This window comes from Dendronephthya gigantea, unplaced genomic scaffold (genome assembly GCF_004324835.1).
Source record: "Dendronephthya gigantea isolate DGI-Jeju-01 unplaced genomic scaffold, DenGig_1.0 000212F, whole genome shotgun sequence".
In the NCBI taxonomy this organism is placed as follows: Eukaryota; Metazoa; Cnidaria; class Anthozoa; order Malacalcyonacea; family Nephtheidae; genus Dendronephthya; species Dendronephthya gigantea.
The window spans coordinates 137358-157090 of record NW_021163222.1 but is presented as its reverse complement, the minus strand read 5'-3'; the positions used below and the strand labels follow the sequence as shown (position 1 = coordinate 157090).

Sequence of the window (19733 nt, the reverse complement as noted above, 5' to 3'; positions counted from 1 at the left end):
AATATGCTTTTATTTTTGTCATTTGGGCAGCAGCGGAGTATATTTTTGCTTCGGGAGACGTGTCGATGCCAGCGATCAAATTACGATCCTAGCAAAGATTAGCCATCTCCATTTTCAATTGCAACCGGTATTTTGACTCAAAGGGACCTTTTTATATTAAGAGCGCCATTTTCGTTGAATTATTTTGAACTTTTTCCTTGTTTTATTGCATTTTTACAGGCATCCTGTATTACTTAGATACATTGATTATTCATAAAAAATTACATTCTTTAGCAACATAAGCCGAGCCAACAAGACCAATGGCAGAAAGTGAAGAAGCGAGAACGAGTCACTTGCCTGAGAGATCACCAACGTTCACAGCGCGCGAAAGTGAGATCCAAAAAGTTATTAGTTTTCTCAACAATGAAGAAACGGCCGTTGTCTCTCTTTATGGCCGGCCTGGATTTGGCAAGACAACAATTGCTGTCGAATTGGCACATCAGCTTAACGAAGATCATAACATTCTTGTCATTTTCTCTCGTTTTACTACCTCCGTCTCTGAAGATGAAATGATCCTACAACTATGTTGTGATGTCGGTATCAACCAAGAAAATGACCCCAAGTCATCTTTAGCCCTTTGGTTGAAAAGTATCCATAACAAAGTAATTTTTGTTTTGGACAATGTAGACAATCTGCTCGCGTTTTTCTACGAGCTTATTCGTTTTCTTCGAAATCACTCCAATCAGCATTGTCAGATGATTACTACCTCTAGGATGTCTTACCAAATACCAGGTCACTCGATTGCGAGAGTTCAAGTCAGCGAGATGGACAACGAGTCTTGCATTGCGCTATTACAAAAAATGTGCTCTAGTCATGAAATGGATGATATTTTCTTGCAAGAATTAGCCGAACTATGTGGTCAAGTACCTCTTGCCATGTGCATCGCTGGCACCAGAGTTCAAGACTTTGAAAACTCTGATGATTTATTAAGGCAACTAAAGGATGACCCATTGGAGGCTTTACAAAGTCCCGACGGTGACCAGTTCGTCACAAGAGCTGTCAAAATGTCATACGAAATGCTAGATAATGAGCAGAGAATAATTCTCGCCCGTTTAACAGTCTTTGACGCAGGTTTTGATGATATGGCCGCTAAAGTAGTAATAAATGAAAGGAACTTGGATATTGAAGAGATTTTAAAGAATTTCGTTTGTCGAAGCTTGATTAAACTAGCCTGTGGCCATTACTCCATCCATCCCTTGATTAAACGTTTCTTGATGGGTCGTTTAGGTGAGGGAGACGAAAAGTGTGCACAAGCGTTAATGGTGGGACACTACTTGGCATTAGGGCACAACTTAACGATGCAGAGTTACTCGAAAGACGGTTACAAAGTGAACAGAGAAGCTCTCAAAGGGGAAGCACATCAAATCCAGAACGTCCTTAAAATTTGTTGCAACCAAAGAGATTCCGACATCATCGTCCGCCTTACTCGTAGTGAAATTTACACCACCTCTGCACGACTCTTTTCCATCTTCATAAGAACCGTCATACCTGAAAATATTGTCGACAAGTTCCTACGACTGTGCGCCGATCTGGCTGAGCAAAGGAAGGAATACGCTATTAAAATAGATTTTGATTGCTTGATAGCAGCGCAAAAACGAAGTCAGTCAACGTTCACCCCAGACGTATATAATGAAATGTTTGAAAAAATCAAAGAGGAGTTTGAAAGACTTGGAAACGTGGAGGAAAACCTGTCAGTTCGTGCTCATTTTTTCTACCAACACGGTAGATATCTATCGTTTAAAGCTGAAAACTGTACATTTGATGAGAGACCTGAATTTTTGGCTGAAGCACGACACCAGCTAGAAAGATCATTTGAGATTAGAGAAATGTTAACAGAGACCACAGTGGAAAAAGCAGACAAGATATTTACGGCTTTACATCTAGGAAATATATGGAAGAGGATCGCAAAGACTGAATTTTGCAATTTCCGACAAGAATCCAGTGAATCGACCAAAAAAGCAGAAAAAAATTACAAAGAGGCTTTACAATTATCCATAAACAATTTAGGTGAACACGAACTTACATCAGCGTGCTACAAAAATCTTGGTGATTTCTACTTACTCCTCCGTGTTAATGAGAAGGCTATAGAAATGTATACCAATGCTAAACGAATGCGTGAAAATTTGGATCTTGAAGCCAGTGGAAAACACGTTAATCTACTCAGCAATTACGGAAAATGTTTGATTCGTGTAAGACGTGTAGAAGAAGCAATAGTTCACCTCGAAATTGCTAGGAACATAGCCGAGAAACTCGCTATTAACGACGAACCAAATCAATGCAAGGCAAAGATCTACACATCACTAGCTATTGCATACAAGGAAGCACGAGGAATGAATTCTGAAGAAGCAGTGAGTTGTGCAAAAAAAGCACGGGATTTCGATGGAATTATCAGAGTCGTCAAGGAATACGAGTATAATATCATACAGCAAATTGTACAAAATAATTTGCAAACAGCTTAGACACCATAATTATAACCGTATAAGCCCGGACCAAAAGCCCTGCAACACTAAATAACTCACGTAGTGTTTCCACAAACGTCCAAAATTATATATCGCCATGCAAAATTCAAAGAACTTATTAGCTAATAGCGGCTAACTTTTATGGAATCCTTCATCGCACATTCTCTTAAGAGTTTTAATTGCACACTTTTTTCACCCTCGTGTCCACCCTACCCTTAATCCCATCCCTGGCTTGACAAAGCCATGCAGCATTAACCATTATTACCAGCAATTTTCATTCAGATACGGGATTGGACTGTTGATTGTCTGTTGATTATTTTGAAACGACCTTGAACAAGCAGGATCATTATATCCCCGCTCAAGGAACTTATATTAAGCTTAGATACGCTATTTTAACGATGTTTCCGGGCGCAATTAGAGAACCAACTTAAACAATATGAATAATAAATAATTGGATTTGGATTAATTACAAGTTTTATCCATGATGTTTAGTTCTCGTGCTTATAAAAAATTCTAATCCTATCAGTGTTGGTGACTATTGTAATTACAATTTCCAAGTATATAGAGTTCCTTCCTCAGAACAATTTGCCTAGCAAGCAAATATATGGCAAGAATAGACATTTATATCATCGATAAAAAAGGAAATTACAGAGCATTTTGGATGGGACCATCTCAGAGATTTTTAACCATTTAACAACCATCCATTTACGATGTATTTTTGTCAAAAAAAAATCATTTCATAGAGTGACGTCGATGTTGGAACACCAAATTTTATGAAAATTGTAAAATTGTTTTATTATATATAACACAAATTATTAGTTAAAAATATCATTAGCAGAAATATTTGCCTTTTAACTCCCGCGATCATATTTCAGCGGTAACTCTCGTGGCGAAGCAAGATGGCGTCTAGTAGAAGGTCAAAGAGAGCTAACTATTCCTCTTCAATTTCTTATAAAATGCTCCATGATCTAAGCACAATCAGTAAAGAAACAAAGCGGCTTTTTAAAAGAGACATATGGGAATATAGTTTAACTTGCATTGGGAACTTACTTGGCGCGATTTTTGTGTTCATGGAGCAGCATTGACGTATATTAACCTTAATTTGGACTTATCCAAGCAGAGCTTACGCGGTTATTAACGATTTTGACATGTTTTTCGACTTCATATCACTAAGGTTAGTAGCATTTGTAGAAAATATATAGGCCCTTTATACAAAGAATGTTCACACAAATGAAATCACCCTGGAACCTCCGGTTTAAAACCATATAAGTTTTAATATTTATCTTGCAAAATGACAGCGAAGATATTCAGGATATTGATTTGATGCGAAGCTTTGGCGTTAGCCAGTGTTAAAATGATTTTTGGAGAAAATTTTATCTCACATACATCGGGCATGCCATGTTGTCCAATATTTCTGCTAATGAAGCATATTGTACATTTGCGCAAAACGGAGAGTCACTTCATCTAAGAACAATCAAAGCGATACCAAAGCACTCCATCCGCCAATGATGTTTCTACCTTACGTAGAATTTTGCCTTTTGTGAGATGTGTTACACACGCGGCGCACTCCTGTCATTAGAAACTGTCTTACGTAACTTCAAACCTTGTTCGATAGATTTTAGTAACTGCGATCTATCCGAGCCTTCCTTCGTTTTTGTACGGGGTGTTTTGGGGGCAGGCTTGGGGCCAGCTTTGGGGGCAGGCGGGGGTGCTTTCGGGGCAGGCGGGGGGCGGGGAGGTACCGGATCAGTATTAGCCGCAAGAACCGGTTTGTTGGGAAGGGATGGTTTACTCGTATTTGAAGGTTGTATTGATTGTGGTTGAGGGATATCAAGGGGCATCGGTGAATTGGGTGGGGATGCGGAAGAAAAAGACGAGCGACGAGATGACATTTCATCTGAATGGTCAAACGCATCATGTCGCTGTTGAATGGCCTGTTTTATAGAGTCCATTAGCGCGTCCACTCCGAATAGAGGTCTGGCTGGCTCATCGCGTGGTTCATCACGTGCTTTGTCGTCTTGCTTCTCAGCAGGAATGTGCGGCGTTCGGGTTTCGATGGGCGGTGTTCGTTGGGGTGATGATGAAATATACGTAGGTGACGAAGGTACGTGCGTGGATGATGCATGTGTTTGTTTGCTTAGGATGGGATTAGAGATCGTCTCTGTTTCAGCTTCGTAAGAGACCAGGAAATTGTGATCCTCTTCACGAGACCTGAAATGCCACCATTACATGCATGTGTTTTTACAGGGTGGTTGTTTATTAGAAGATTAGGTTTTTAGAACATCACACTACTTAATATATTCCAGTCGAATTCTATTGCTAATGCTGCAACCGGATTGGCCACTCTAGTTGCTATCTTTTAGCTATTAGTATAAATTTTGTGGTGACTATTGATTTTTTTGCATTCTGATTGGTCAGGATTCATTGTCTCTGAAGTGATAGTCACTGACCGGTGACAATAGCTTTTTGCTGTTGTTTTTCAAATAACGAAGTGAAGTGAAGTAATTACAAAGTCTTATGAAATTGTGTTGATTCTTATTTGTATTACTGTAACATCTCGAAATTTATACTAAAACAATTAGTCGCCTCAAGCTCGGTGATTACATATATGTTATTGACTGAGCTTGTTCGGTCCGTACAGGAGGATACTGGTCGAGTTCTTTTTTCGCTTGTATGGACCGAGCCTTTTGGCGAGGTCCATACAAGCGAAAAAAGAACGAGCCTATATTCACTTCGCGTTCGGCTCAGTAGATCTTAGGCTTGTAATCACCTCGTCTTCGGCAACTAATTGTTAATACATAGCGGGCAAGCAAAAAATCTCTTCATCGGGAATTTAAAAAGAAATTTTCCCATGTCCAGTGTCAAGCAGATTTGAGTAGCAGCCAAAAGGAAAAATAGTAACCGAACGTGAAAACGCGGAACTCAACAGGGTAAAAACATGCATGATTATTCCGCACACAGTAATAAGTTGAACGTACCGCTTCCAAATGTCCGGGGATTCCTCTTCCTCCATTCCGACCTCACTTCTGTCTTTGCCAGATTTCCTGCGAAAAATTCCAGTGGATTTCGTAATGCAAGCAAATGGCATAAACGCCGGCCAAATTGTGTTCATGCATGGAGTTATTGCGGGGAGAAACAATAAAATTGCAATGAAACAGGCATTTGAAAACATTTACACATTGTCAACAATGGTCTTTTGCATAACTTGGAACATAGTTCAGCTGTTTGTTGAATAATGTTAATTTTACACTTGTCCTAAATATATACGATCCATATTCCATATTGTCTCTATAATCAGTGGTTCACAAAGCGCTTTGTCTGCCAGGGAAAAAGACATGGCATAGCTAAATGGTTTTTGCTTGAATTGCTAACGTTTAAAGCATGCCTTTTCTGCATGAAAATAAAGGGACCTTAATGCACAAAGAAATGAGGAGTTTCGCAGTATAATATATAACATCAATGCATGCTTTCACAAGTGTAATACCTTCGCATTTTCTTGAAATATTTTTTGAAAGGTTTGAGAACATTTCGAGTTACTTGAGGTTTGAAGAAGATCTAAAAGAAGAACGAAGAACTTAGTTTTTATAAATCCTATAATTTCAAAACTTCTAACCAGTTTTACCTCCTATTCTTTTGGTGAAAATATTTGTGGTAATATCACAAAATCGGAAATAGTCGTAAAAATAAAAATTACATAGACACTAGTTCAAACATGTAAACTATAAAGATCGGCGCTGTAGCACAAGACGTGATGCCTAAAACTTTGTTCACACCCCGCCAAATCCACTTCGAGGCTTTGTAGGCTATCTTACCGAATCTGGGTCGATTGGATCCAAACCATCTGCTCCTTGAAAGAATCTGTGGTGTAGTATCTAGAAATATAATGGTATAAGCGGTTATGTACCTTAAATAGTTACTCATGCAGCTGACGTGAGGGCTTTAGCGCTCATTGTTATATAGGTGCTGTGTATTTTAAATGTGATCGGTTCATTCGTAGTCACATGACTTTAAATAAATGCAATGTTTCCCGCCCGGAAAACAAGTGAAAAGTTGTTGCCCGCTTCTTGTCATAAGAAAGTAAAGTGCTTTTTTTAATGAAATTGTTGTGTTAACGTGTATGTTTTTGTTCCTATATAACAAAGCACTTCACTACAAAACACAAAAACACTACCTCGGGAAACAGTGAGTTTTGTTTTCCCTCGAGTCTCAATGTTTCCCTCGACATTCATGCAGACTCTTGGGAAAACAAAACTCGCTATTCCCCTCGGGGAGCATACATTAAGTGTATAATGTTTTGATAATTTTTCTATTGTTTATACGTGAGACGCTTACATCTTTGACATCGGGATAAGATGAGTCATCTGTTCCAAATATATACTTTAAAATCTGAAATCAATAATAATTTATGTAATGAACTACGAAAAATTTTACTCAACCAACCAATGGTAATATTCTACCCAACCAACCAGCCGGAATATCACACAGTATTGCTCATGCAAACATACCTCGCCAACTTCAACGCTTCTTGAGCAAAACTCATAGTGAAGTTTACCAGGTTTTGCATCAAATAATTCTTGACCATACGCCATTTCATACAGCAAATGACCTAAACGTAGAAAATCGTGTCATAGTATCAATTATAGAGGTCAACGGCCAAGCAGAGCGAGCGCGCGTAAAAAATGCAAAGAAATAGACCTGATGCATATAATAACGTATCAAGCTGTGACGCCTGCAGGGAATTCTGGTTTTAATAGTCACAGCGAAAAATTCAAACTTCAAAATTTCCCGCCGTGACTACTAAGACCAGAATTCCCTGCAGGTGTCACGGCTTGTTACGTCATTATGTATAAGGTCTATATTGTCATTCCAATATTGATCAAAATTTCACATTCGTTCACGTCAAGAATACGAATATTTTGGAATCGATTGTTGGATTTCAGTTTTCTAAAAGGAGTACAAACATTTTACGCATTTTTTGTATTGCACAAGGGAGAAACACCTAATTTCGTAACACAGATGGATGTTTTGATACGAATCTTTTCAAACAAGACATTAATGTCATACCAAAGCAGAGTGAATCAATGGCATATTTATTCTTCTTTAAAGCTCTTGATAACCTCGGATATAATCGTGACTTGAATCCCAGAATGGCTTGTTCATAACCCGAGATCCTAAGAAAATTAGATGTTAATCAATCAAGTTTTCCTCCGTTAGAATCTTGAGCGTGCCGCCTTACCAGAAAAAGTGTGTAGATCAAATAAGGACGGCTATACAGACAGGGTCAAAGCAATTTGCCACTTTTTTCTCTTTTGCGACATTTGCTTGGTATTATACGGGGAAGACAAACTATACGGTGAGATCCAAGGACAAAATGCTAGTGGAAAGACGCTATAAATTCATACTTACCTACAAACGCCTTTCTTCACGAAGATGTTTCCACTGTGTACATGGCCGTTTGTTGGAATCCCTTTACTATGTAAAAACAACATAGCCTGCAAAGAAGAGAAAAGACGATATCAAAACGTAGTTCAAACCGTTGATAGGAGCACTAGTCCACTGTGGTCAAATTTTAGCCTTTGCGTTTGCCCTCCTATATTTCAGCAGGTTAATTTTATGGGATTAACAGTGCAAGGCATGTAGGAGCATGTGAAAAATATTAATCCCATATTCAAACACCTGAACACACTAACGCCTGTATTCAAAAAGCTCACTCACATTCATACTCATCGAGTGTGACATATAAATTTCGTTAATGCTGATCAATGAGAAAGTTTTTTCTGAACAGATGGAAAGATATAAGGTAAATCACTGAAAATCAAGCCCCTGTTCGGCTGAAAATACCGCCATTGAAACGCTATGAGAAGATTAAGATCTCCCACTCAAAGAGTTTGAGTGTGAGTGAGCTTTAAGAATACAGGCGTAAGAAGCAATCCGTGGGTTCTGTGTCACAATCACATCGCACTAATTAAATGCTGTAAAAAAATGCTGTAGGAAAAACACAGGGTGGTGAAAGAAGGCGGCGGGGGGTTAGGATGAGAGCGAAGCAAAGAGGTGTTGATCACCTGAGAAAATAAATGGTAATTTTTATGTTATATATTTATTTATGGGGTTGCCCGATGTCTATGTGCCTCCATAGGAAGATACGGATGCGTATATACTGTTCAGGATCCCGACGAAACTTAATTTCAACAGTAATTTTTAAGTCATTGTTTCGGAATATCAGGTGCTATTATCTGCTTGGGACCGAAAGAAATATCTGCATTTGATTATATCTAAAGAAAATATAGCTACGTGCAATCATATAGCTAAGTGTAGGTCCAACGTATAACGCATTTTACAATGATATCAGTACAACTTTTTCACATGCAATCTCGAATCCCAAAGACCTATCGAAAATATTCTGAGAAGAACCTTGGCCAGTTCCAGACTATAACCAAAAATGAAATTATTCTCAATAATATATCACTTACTTTTAATATTTGCCTGCCATACGTTTTGATTTCGAGAACATTCAGCGCCTTGCCTTGAACTCGGTATTTACCTGCCCAAACATCGCGTGGTCTTTTCTACAAAATATAGATGAAAGGCGTTTTAAAATCAAAATACTGACTTGTCTACAGTACAAGACCGGGTCTTTGGTATAGAAAGTTTGACAATTCAACGAACTCGTTATGTTTGAAAACTCGCCCATTTTTTTTTTAATTTTTAAAAATCACTTTTATTCGCCGTCTCATGGTTACCTATACTTATTACGACACATGTTTCCGTGGGTACAGTGATAACAATTTTACGAATAAAGAGATGCTGGAGTATTTGGTTGCGGGACTTTTAGTAAAAACTTAGTTTAATTACAAATGCTGCATTCTGATTGGCTGTAGAGAGTTTCTTATGCATAGTCTTCACAAAAACAATTACTTCACTTGCTCTCGTTTTCTATGAGGATTATGAGGACTTCGGTTTCGTCAGCTATCGTTTCATAGAAACTCTTATAATTCTAGAATTAATATGACGCTTAAAAACGTTTTCAGAATCTAATATACAGTGTTGAGCATATCTTTACTCGGGTTGGGTTAAAATGCGGATACGGATGTGGAATGGATAAAGGAACGGAACGGATACGGGGTTAAAATGCGGAACGGATATATATGGGGATAAAATGCGGAACGGATATAGGGAAACAGGATAGAGATAAGTAAATTAGCTTGTAGGTACACCACGTAAGTAATTCTGCAAAGCACTAAATATTAAATACGCGGTGTACCTACAAGCTAAATTACTCATTGATGTCACCATGCAAACGAGAACTAGAATATTATTAGAATAGAGACAAATTACTGGGGCCGGTAGTATAAAACGTGGTTAACTTTTAACTATAGTTAATGACAGAATTGACCAATCAGAGTTATGTATTTCTGAATTAACTACGATTTAACTACGCAAAATGTAGTTAAGAGTTTTATACAACCGGCCCCTGTTTAGAAGATCTATGGAACATTCATTTTTAAACACAGTCTTTACCTTATGAATCAAATCTTTCAACGTCCCTTTTTTGCTAAACGGTTCCACAACAAAAACAAAGGGTTTTTGAGACAACACGCCAATATCTGTCACAGGATATATGTATGGATGCTATAACGGTGAAACAAAGAAAGGATTAAAATTTGTTATCAGCCTTCGGTGCTTGTGTTTCTAATGAAACCTTTTGCCATCGAAAAGTCGTTGATACAACATTTTCAACTTGCTGAAAGTCTGCCTTCATCAAGGTGTACTGCCATAAAGTTCTGCATAATATATTAGTTTACACCTGCAGGTGACGAGACAAAATTAGGAAGAAGGGGAGTCCTTACAGATTTGCAGATCCGCAAAAGAAAGTAGCTATTTTCAATATTTTTATCTAAGAATATACGATACGACTAAATGGTTAATGTATATGATGTTGCCGATTAAAATAGCGATTTGGATGAAATGAAAATATTTCGTGTTGCACTTGTAACCATATATTGTGCTGCAACAACTTTCAGTTGGTTAAATAATGTTAAAGTGCTTATCGTTATACGTAGCTGTAACTATACCAAATCTCCTGCATTCAAAATTGCCTGTCATACTCCTTGATCAATAAAAATTAAGAGTTTCGTAATTCACACGTACCCTGGCAAGCGGTTCAAACAGATCTCTGAGTAACTGGATAGTCGTATTTGTAAGAGTGAGACAACAGTCACTACTTTTCTTAGTTAAAACAAGCAGCATTTTTTCTCCTTTCTTTTCTTTCACAATAAACCAACTTCTTCCAAGGCGACAGCCTAAAGAAGCCACAAAACGATTGCGATTACCTGATTTTCTCTACTGTATCATAGAGGCCTGTTTTCACTTAAAACTATCCTATGCTAAGCGGGAACCGTCAATAACACTGCAGAAATATATGCATCTAAACATACTGGGGTCTAGCACCTCGAATGTTCTAAGAACTTACCAATATCATCTAGTTGATCCACAAAAGAATATTTTCCTGACAAGTTCAGAAAGAACTGGCAGAGAGCCTCTAAAAATAACACAAAAAAATTGCGTTCTTAAACTGGTGCGAATCTGTCGGGCTGAACTGAATATAGGAATCCCACCCCCCCCCCCGCCCCAATTATCGTTCTAGTTACGCCCCTGCCAGTAAAAGGTGGTTAACGACTTCATCGCGACAACTTACGGGCTTTCACATTCATAAGCTTATTATTGATTTGCCTAACTTCAAATGTTTCTGCCGCACCCCCCTCCCCCCCGCCCCCCAACAATATGACAACAGCACGATAACTTACAAGTACTGAAGTACAAACTAAACCGCGAATAATTACTGTATACACCACGAACCTTTTAAAGCAAGTCTTTGAAATTGTCTATCCCTTGTTAACTTCTCAGATACGTTTTCTTCATCTGGGATGGAAGCATATCCTCGCTTACGACGGCAGCTAAGGTAATTCAAAACACGTTAGACACGAGATGATAATATTGTTCTATATTCCGCAAAACGTGTTTTGACGCATTTTTATAATGACTTAAGAGTGCAGTTGAACCGTTGAACTTTTTTATTTGCACGTCATTGTAAAATTGCGCGTCATTGTGAAGTATACACTTGCTTGGGAGTATATTCGCTGTAAATATCAACATTAGCAACAATATTTGCTGCTATAGGAAGACGTTCGAGCAATTTTTGTTCAGAAGGTTAAAAATGACGACTTCAAAATTCCGTTCTCTTGCCCTGACTCTTATGCAAATTAATGATAAATACTGATGAGAATTTCTCCGTATTCTGTTTCAAAGTCCAAGGAGGCTCTATTCCTTTTAATCTATCCTAAAACACATCAATTCATTTTGTGTGTCGTAACGTCCCGCGGTCTCTATAGGCATAGTATATATAGTTTATAATCATACTTTCCATCATAATACTGGTCTGTACATCTTAAATTTACATGGCCTCTTAAGCCCCGTTAACACTACACTCGATTTATTGACACAGCACGGCTAAAATTCACCCATAACGAAACATTTACTGTGAGTGAATTTTAACCCAAATTGTTTGAATGGCTCTTATAAGAGCCATACCTTGCGCCGTAATATTAGTTCTGTGTTTTACAAGTTTCTGGTAGCTATGCTATGTAATTACAATTGGATGGATGTTTTAAAATTTTCCAGCGTAAGGCTTTAGATATAATTCCAGTTGCAATTTCCAAAACCTAATCGAGATCAGTTGCATTAGTAATTTGCTATCTTTCGCGAGCAACGTGCAGTTTGGCATGGCTGACAAACAGCTAAAAATATGTGATAAAACACTTGGCAAAAAGCCATTGGTTTCAACAATCCAAGCTTTTATCGCTCAACAAAACAGAAGGTAAGCTGATTAAAATAATCTCTTTTTCATCGTTTTGCAATGTTTTAAAAAATTATTTAAAACAGACATCAATAATTTCTGTTCATTACAACGTATACACAAACCAATATTTTCATCTTTTTTCAGGGAAAATTGCTTAAGTTTGCTTAGAAAATTCGTTATATTTGAGTTTAATTGATTGAGGCTGCCTATGGTTAAATATAGATCAAAATCAATATATAATATGAATCATACAATACCTCCATGTGCACATTGCTAGAATTACTACAGAAACAATCACCGCACTCACTTGAACAATTATCTCCAACTATAAGAAAAATAATATTGTAACATTAAGAGTAAAGCCAGGAGTGTTTAGGAGGAGGGCTTATTCAACCTCTCATGATTCATTAAGATTGATTGTTTCATGTCATTGTTTAAAACTGTTGAAACATCAAATACCAGATATGGAATGACTTATAACAATCTATTTGCAATAAGAATGAGGGATTTCATTTTAGAAAAATCAGCAAATTTGTTTACAATTTTAGTAATCTAATCAGAATGCAAAATTATTGACTACTTTTGTAAAATGGTACATTATTTACCATTTCAAAAATTCACAATATACTATTTTAGGCATATTATAACTGATTATTGGCATATTATATCTGATTATTGACCAAGCATGAGGTCTGTGCTGTGAAATATCAGACCAAGGCAGATATGGGTTTTACAGACCACTCATCAACCAATCAGAATAGAGGATTCTGCAAAGTCATATTTAATGTGTGTTATTTTAGGCCGATTAGTTCATTTTAACAATCAAAATGCACAGTCAGTCTGAGTCAATCATAAATGCATACACTTTTGGCTAAAATGTTCTGCGTATGAGTAGTTTACTGTATATACCCAATTATATATGGTTGTAAATCATTGATCATGCAAGTATCTCTAACCAAGATACTGCTAGTATTGGATCTGACACTTTTGCGTGCCATTTCTAGTGTTGAGAGACTGACCAGTGAAATGGGTACCAGTAGTTCTGATTAATGAAACCTAAGCTAACATTGGGAATTCAGAAATAAAATAAAGCACAATATGCACAAAGTACATATCGTACTTAAGTACTTTGAACTTGCAGCAAGCTTGCAAGTTCATAATGAATTTGTGAACTTTATAATCAAATTTGTGATGATTGACAAATATTGCGTGAAATTAACTGTAAGCCTGCCTTACCCAGTCAAAGAAAGAGCTGGAAATGTGGGGACAAAAGCTTGTTATTACCTTGTCTTGTGTCAATTCAACTTCTCTCAGAGAATACTAATTACAGTATCACTTAAGGTATAATTATATATAACTGGAAACATTTTTGTTTGGCGAAACCACAAAACACAGACCTTGTTTCTACTTTCTTGCCAGGTAGGAATATGTTTCTGTATTTTACCCCATTGGCAGACATGCTGGGTTCTGAATGCAAACTACTGTATATTTGTAACTATTCCCCTAATGTGGCATAACTCAAACTGTTGCCTTTAACAATTCCACAAATTTCAACCTGTGTTTGTTGTCCTGCAATAAGGTTTGTTGAAATAAAAAACACTCCATAGGGGGGAGGGGGTGTTGAAGGCATGAAATGACTTGTGCATAATAATAACAAAACAAATCCTATATACCATAATATAGTTTACTTATGTATGTGATTCTGTCAACTTAAGATACTATAAACCATAGTATCACAACAAATTCTTGAGAATTGCTTGTGTATTTTCATTCAAACCGTATAACGATAAACTCAGCGAAGTTTTAAAACCCCGCCACAAACGGCAGACAAATCACATGAGCGAATCTGTTCACCTTGAGCTTTGAGTATAAAATGTCACGCACGGTGCAGTTACGTGTATAAAACATCTTTAGCAAATACTGAGGATTAGATATATCCCTTACCATTATATATCCAGCGCGCTTCTCACGGCATTTCTTTTAGAGGTTAACACAAAAATGATATATACATATATATACAATTCGTTCGTGTATATATGTATAAACGAGTTCGTCTGCACGCTTCAATGTACATACTAGATCAACTAGATCAAAGAGCAAATCCTTGCTTCGGAACGGATTTAATCCTTAATCTAATCCTTCGGGGTTTAGGATCAAAGTTAAGATTACATTCTTGGATTCTGGACGTAGAATTACATCGCTGAAAACACAGGTTGTTCCCACTGAGCTATAATAGTTGTTCCCGATTGATGAAACAGCTTGCAGTGTTTAAATCTTCAAACGAATTAAAACATAGGCCATAGCTATAACTTTGTGACAAAAGAAGTAAGGAAATCTTTGAGCTTTTAGGATAGGAGCCAATTGACACCATTCTAAAGCAGGGTGATATAATAGTTTATTATATACACAAGCGTCAGATATGAGGTATGCTGCAATTTCATTGGTTGGCTACTAGACAGATATTAGCTCATATCTCTCTAGTAGAGAAAGTAAACATGCAAAATGGCTGAAAGATTTGGGGAGTTGAGTGAAATAGAAATCCAAGCTTTAGTTGATAATAGCACACCAAAATGCACCGAAAAGGCGACAAAGTTTGTGTATATAATAAAACAGTTATTCTGCTCACTCTCGTCGTATATGGCCGATACTCGTCGGCTATCAGCTCATATACGACTTGAGTTCGCAAAATAACTGTTAAATATCACCAATATGTTTAAAATTCAACGAAATTATATCTATGAAACACGACCACAATGAAAAAATCTTTCTCTTATAGAGGAGCTACGGCATAGAATTAACTCTCATGTTTTTAAAAAACTATTTCAAACTATTTCAATCTTACACAGAGAGTTAGTTGACCACATAAAGCAATTAATGTATATATTTTTTACTTATTAAAAATATAATATTTTTGTAATTAAATAATTATTAATTAAAATTTTAGGTTTCACAATTTATTTGTGACTTCCTCTTTGCTGAATGGTTACCGAATATAAATATTTTTACTGAAAGATTAAAGAAAAAAGAAACCTGACAAGATACTCAAAACTTGATAATCTTGTTCCTAGCGTGTGCAACCCTACATTGTTTAGGCCTACATGTTTTTTGTGGCGTACATGTACATGCAGTTATCCTGACATAGACCGCACAAATTAGTGTTCTTTATTCTAAAATCGCGTTTTAGTACACGTGGCGTTCGTGCATGTTACACGAATGACGAATCTACTTTGTAGAAACACATAGCGCAATTCAAAGTTATTCATATTCTAGATCATGCACTTTGGACATTCAATGGTAATTGTAACATTTAATAGTAATTTAAACCTGTAAAGACTGGTAATCAAATTTTGGATACAGTTCAGAACTAAGCAGTAAACGAGGAACGATTCAAAATCTGTAAGGCCAACCTTAGTATGCAGGCCTCTATTTAGTTTATTCAGTATATATATATATATATATATATATATATATATATATATATATATATATATATATATATATATATATATATGACATATATATATGACATATATATATGACATATATATATATATATATATATATATATATATATATATATATATATATATATATATATATATATATATATATATATATGATATTTGCTGTTAAGGCCATGTTATGGCGGTTTTCCACTTGGCGGAATTTTTTGATCGAACGAAATTTTTCGTCTGATATTCTTTAGAATTGTGAGAATTTGAGCGTAGCAGATTCCCTTCACTTGTCACAATTGAAAAGACGATCGAGCGAAAAATTTCGTTCGATCGAAAAATTCCGCCAAGTGGAAAACCGGCTTTACACAGTGCAATAGACCTTTTCGGTAATTACGTCACAAAATTATCGTTTTAGATTTAGAACCACCTTAAATGAGATGGATCTTAAGTTTTACTCTCACAAGCATATATGCAAAGATGCAAAACATCCTTCTATACAACCCGTGCATGAGAAATAGTTTTTTATTTTGACTAATAAGTATGGAAATAAGCTATGACCGGTCTTAGCCCCTCAGCCTCGTTCTCGTGTTATGGCTTATTTCCAAAGTTATTGGTCAAAACAAAAAATTTTTTCATGCATGTGTTAAAAAATGATGTTTTGAATCTTTGCACGTGGCTCGTGAGTGTAAAACTTGAAATCCATTTTATTTAAGGTGGTTCTAAATTTAAAACTTTGTGATGTTAAATTGTGGTGACGTAATTACCGAAAAGGTCTATTTTTCTTGCAACTTGTACTTCGATTCTACTTTTAACAGATGTAAATTAGTGAAGAGTCTTCAAAATTGAAGTATACTGAGAAACGCCTTATGCATGGAGTGTAATAAAGACAAAAGTTTGCCAAATTTGCATCTCTCAAAAGAAGATTGCATTGCAAGTTGCAAGGAAAATTGCACCGTGTAACAGGGCCTTTAGGATGCAGTTTATTTGTTGCAATATACTGAATAAGCTTGGCATGTCATTTTTCAAAGACATGCTCGATTATGAAGAGCTATTACATCATACATCGCTTTAACAATAAAAATGGATTTTTATTACTGAATTGCTGATTGAATATTTGAGAGATTACATTCGAAGCCGAATAACCGGCATTATTATATACAACTTGTCAAAGTTTGGTGTTCGTAGCGTCTCATTGGTCAAGAGCGAATCGCTTGAGAGTGACGAAATTTTGATGTCGCCTGCAACCCCCTGCACAGGGAGTCAAATTTTCCATGGAAAAGAACAATTTAATCACGTTCACCTGGCCATGCAACCTTTGGACTGTTTAGTTGAAATTGACCACTTGAAATTCCGTCTTTTATGATTGATGAATAGATATTTCGTTGTTTACCTTGGTTTGTTCGGTTTTTCTTTGTGGTACACACTGAAAAAACAAGTGATATATTATCATACCAAAAAAAATATTTACCGAGACCTCAGTCAGAAAACATTATACACCTAATGTATGCTCCCGAGGGAAATATAGTGAGTTTTGTTTTCAGAAATAGTGAGTCTGAAACATTGTGACTCGAAGAAAAACAAAACTCACTATTTCCCGAGGTAGTGTATATTTGCTTTGTTATACAGGAACAAAAACATACATCGGTTCCACACAGTAGCGTAGCCAGCCTGTCGATTTGTCCCGCTATGCTAATATTTTTGTGTTCACTGACTGTGAAAACAATAGATTTCTAAAGACATGAATAATCAGTATAATAACTCGAAATTTACATGGCGGGACAAAATCGTCAGGCTTGCTACGCCAGTGGTTACCCAACAATTTATTTAAAAAAAAAACACTTTACTTTGTTATGACATATGCGGGCAACAATTTTTCACGTGTTCCTGGCGAGAAACATTGCATCTATTTAAAGTCATGTGACTACAAATGAACCCATCACATTTAAAATACACAGCACCTTTATAACATCGTGCCTTTTGCCTTTTTTCGTATCAAATAAACTTAAAATATGTTTGTTCTACCGACTTATTTGAGCTGCTTCATAACATAAGCTTTAGTCTAGCTGGTTAGCTCAAGGAATTATTTGCTTTGTGTGAAATGGCGAGGGTTGCTGAATGCATGCGTGCACTACACTAACAATAGTAGACTAAGTAGACTCGTGTAAGACGCGCGAGCGTCACGAGAATGAAACGTGGAAATTGCACCGTATAAAGCCGCTTTTCCACTAGCGATATTTTTCGCGCGAAGCGACATTTTACTTTTGTTTCAGAGCTCCCAACTGCAACCATCTGGAACAAATTGCTCAAATAACAAAGGAATCAAGTCGCTTCGCGCGAAAAATATCGCTAGTGGAAAACCGGCTTAACAGGGCCTTTACGGCCTCTTTCATTTAACATATTTGCCTGCAGGAATGTCACACGAAAATAAAGATTTTTTACGGGCATTTTTTTGTCTAGTTTATGTTTTAGTTGTTTTTTTCTTCTCATTGGGGGCTGCATGATTTAAGAATTTTCCAAATTCCGCATGTATTGAATTTCTTTAATCTGTTATTCATTTAGGAATATAGTGAACTGGTTAAATGGTTATAAATATTCCCACAGGACAGGATATTTCTAGAAATTTAACGATTCAATATGCAAGCATATACCGACTGGAACCCACCTTTAACCTTTGCTTGAAAAACAAAGAAATTATAGATTTGGGGCTAACAGAAAGAGAACCTCCAATTTAAGAATACTATATTCAAAGTACCCCAAAAATGTCATCATGAGAAAGGCTAATTCTGCAATCTGTGTGCTAATTCCAACAGACATGCGCGTCTGTCAATGCCAGTCTCGGTGTGATTATATTATGCTTTGTTGACGTATATTGCTCTTAGCGTTTAACACCGCTGGAAGGCCTGGTGTAATTGTTTAATTTGGCTGAATTACGAATCGGTCGATTGATGTCTTTCTACATTTTGTCATTCTTGTTTTTGTGTGTAATTTATTGATGAAAGCAGAATGTATGGTATAAGTTTCGTCTAACTATATTAATTTTATACACTCGCGGGTAATTCGTCAATGGCGACTAATTTCCACGGGGGACGTTTTAAGTGATATTACAGTATATTCAATTCAATTCGATTCAAGATTGGCAATAACTAAAAGCATATAAACTCTCCAGTTATTTTATAGTTTCGTCAGCCAGATTTCTACCATTTTTAGGAATTCAAAATAATCGTTCAAATTGGTATCTCGCGACCATGCAACATGTCATCTGAGATGATTGTTTATTTACGATTGTTTATTTACTACTGAAATAATCTTCTCGCAGAAGATAGATAAGGTATTTAGATAAACTGACTTTATTTAACCACGCTAACCTCATCACCCGTGGTAATTTTCATGAGGGACGTCACACAATTACAGATATAATTAATTAAATAACTACCAATAGTATATTAATAAAAGTATTTAATTAGACCCATGCAACAATTAAAAAGAAGTTAGAAAATAAGACTAATTGATGTCTAACACAGAATTGTCATGATTTTATCAATTTTTTAGAACTGCTTATAAAGATTTTGTTTGCTTAGCTCGCATTCAGCAAACTATTCCATGGCACAGCCTTACTCTACCCAAAGCTCTTCTTTAACGGACTTTCAGTATTTGGTTTGGGAAGTGAAAGGTTGATTTCAGCATTTCTAAGATCATACTGAATTATTCAGATTTAAATTTACTCTTGTCATGAATTTATTTTTTAAATTAGGGACCGCGTATATTAAATCATAATTATCCCTAATATTCTCAGACAGGCCCAACAAGGCTGGGCGTCAGTCAATGAAATACTGCGAGTATAGTAACCTAGGTAGTTTTGCCCGCTGCGGAACGGTAAGGATGGTGACGGCAACACGGCGAAGCGAACGAGGTTGGCGAAGCGAA

General features: G+C 36.5%; 1 protein-coding gene across 1 annotated transcript; it reads right to left on the bottom strand.

The window, feature by feature from the left end:
* Positions 1 to 3296: 3296 nt before the first annotated feature.
* On the bottom strand, positions 3297 to 14416 carry LOC114539675 (slowpoke-binding protein-like). Its single transcript, XM_028560284.1, has 15 exons — positions 14299 to 14416; positions 12612 to 12679; positions 11355 to 11452; positions 10969 to 11037; positions 10647 to 10798; positions 10017 to 10127; positions 8969 to 9064; positions 7905 to 7990; positions 7563 to 7669; positions 7004 to 7104; positions 6831 to 6884; positions 6311 to 6370; positions 5983 to 6053; positions 5477 to 5542; positions 3297 to 4709 (listed from the first exon to the last, which is right to left on the bottom strand). Exons 1-15 carry the CDS (start codon positions 14299 to 14301, stop codon positions 4049 to 4051), a joined length of 1803 nt encoding a protein of 600 aa, XP_028416085.1. The 5' UTR covers positions 14302 to 14416; the 3' UTR covers positions 3297 to 4048.
* Between the last annotated feature and the right edge of the window lie 5317 nt (positions 14417 to 19733).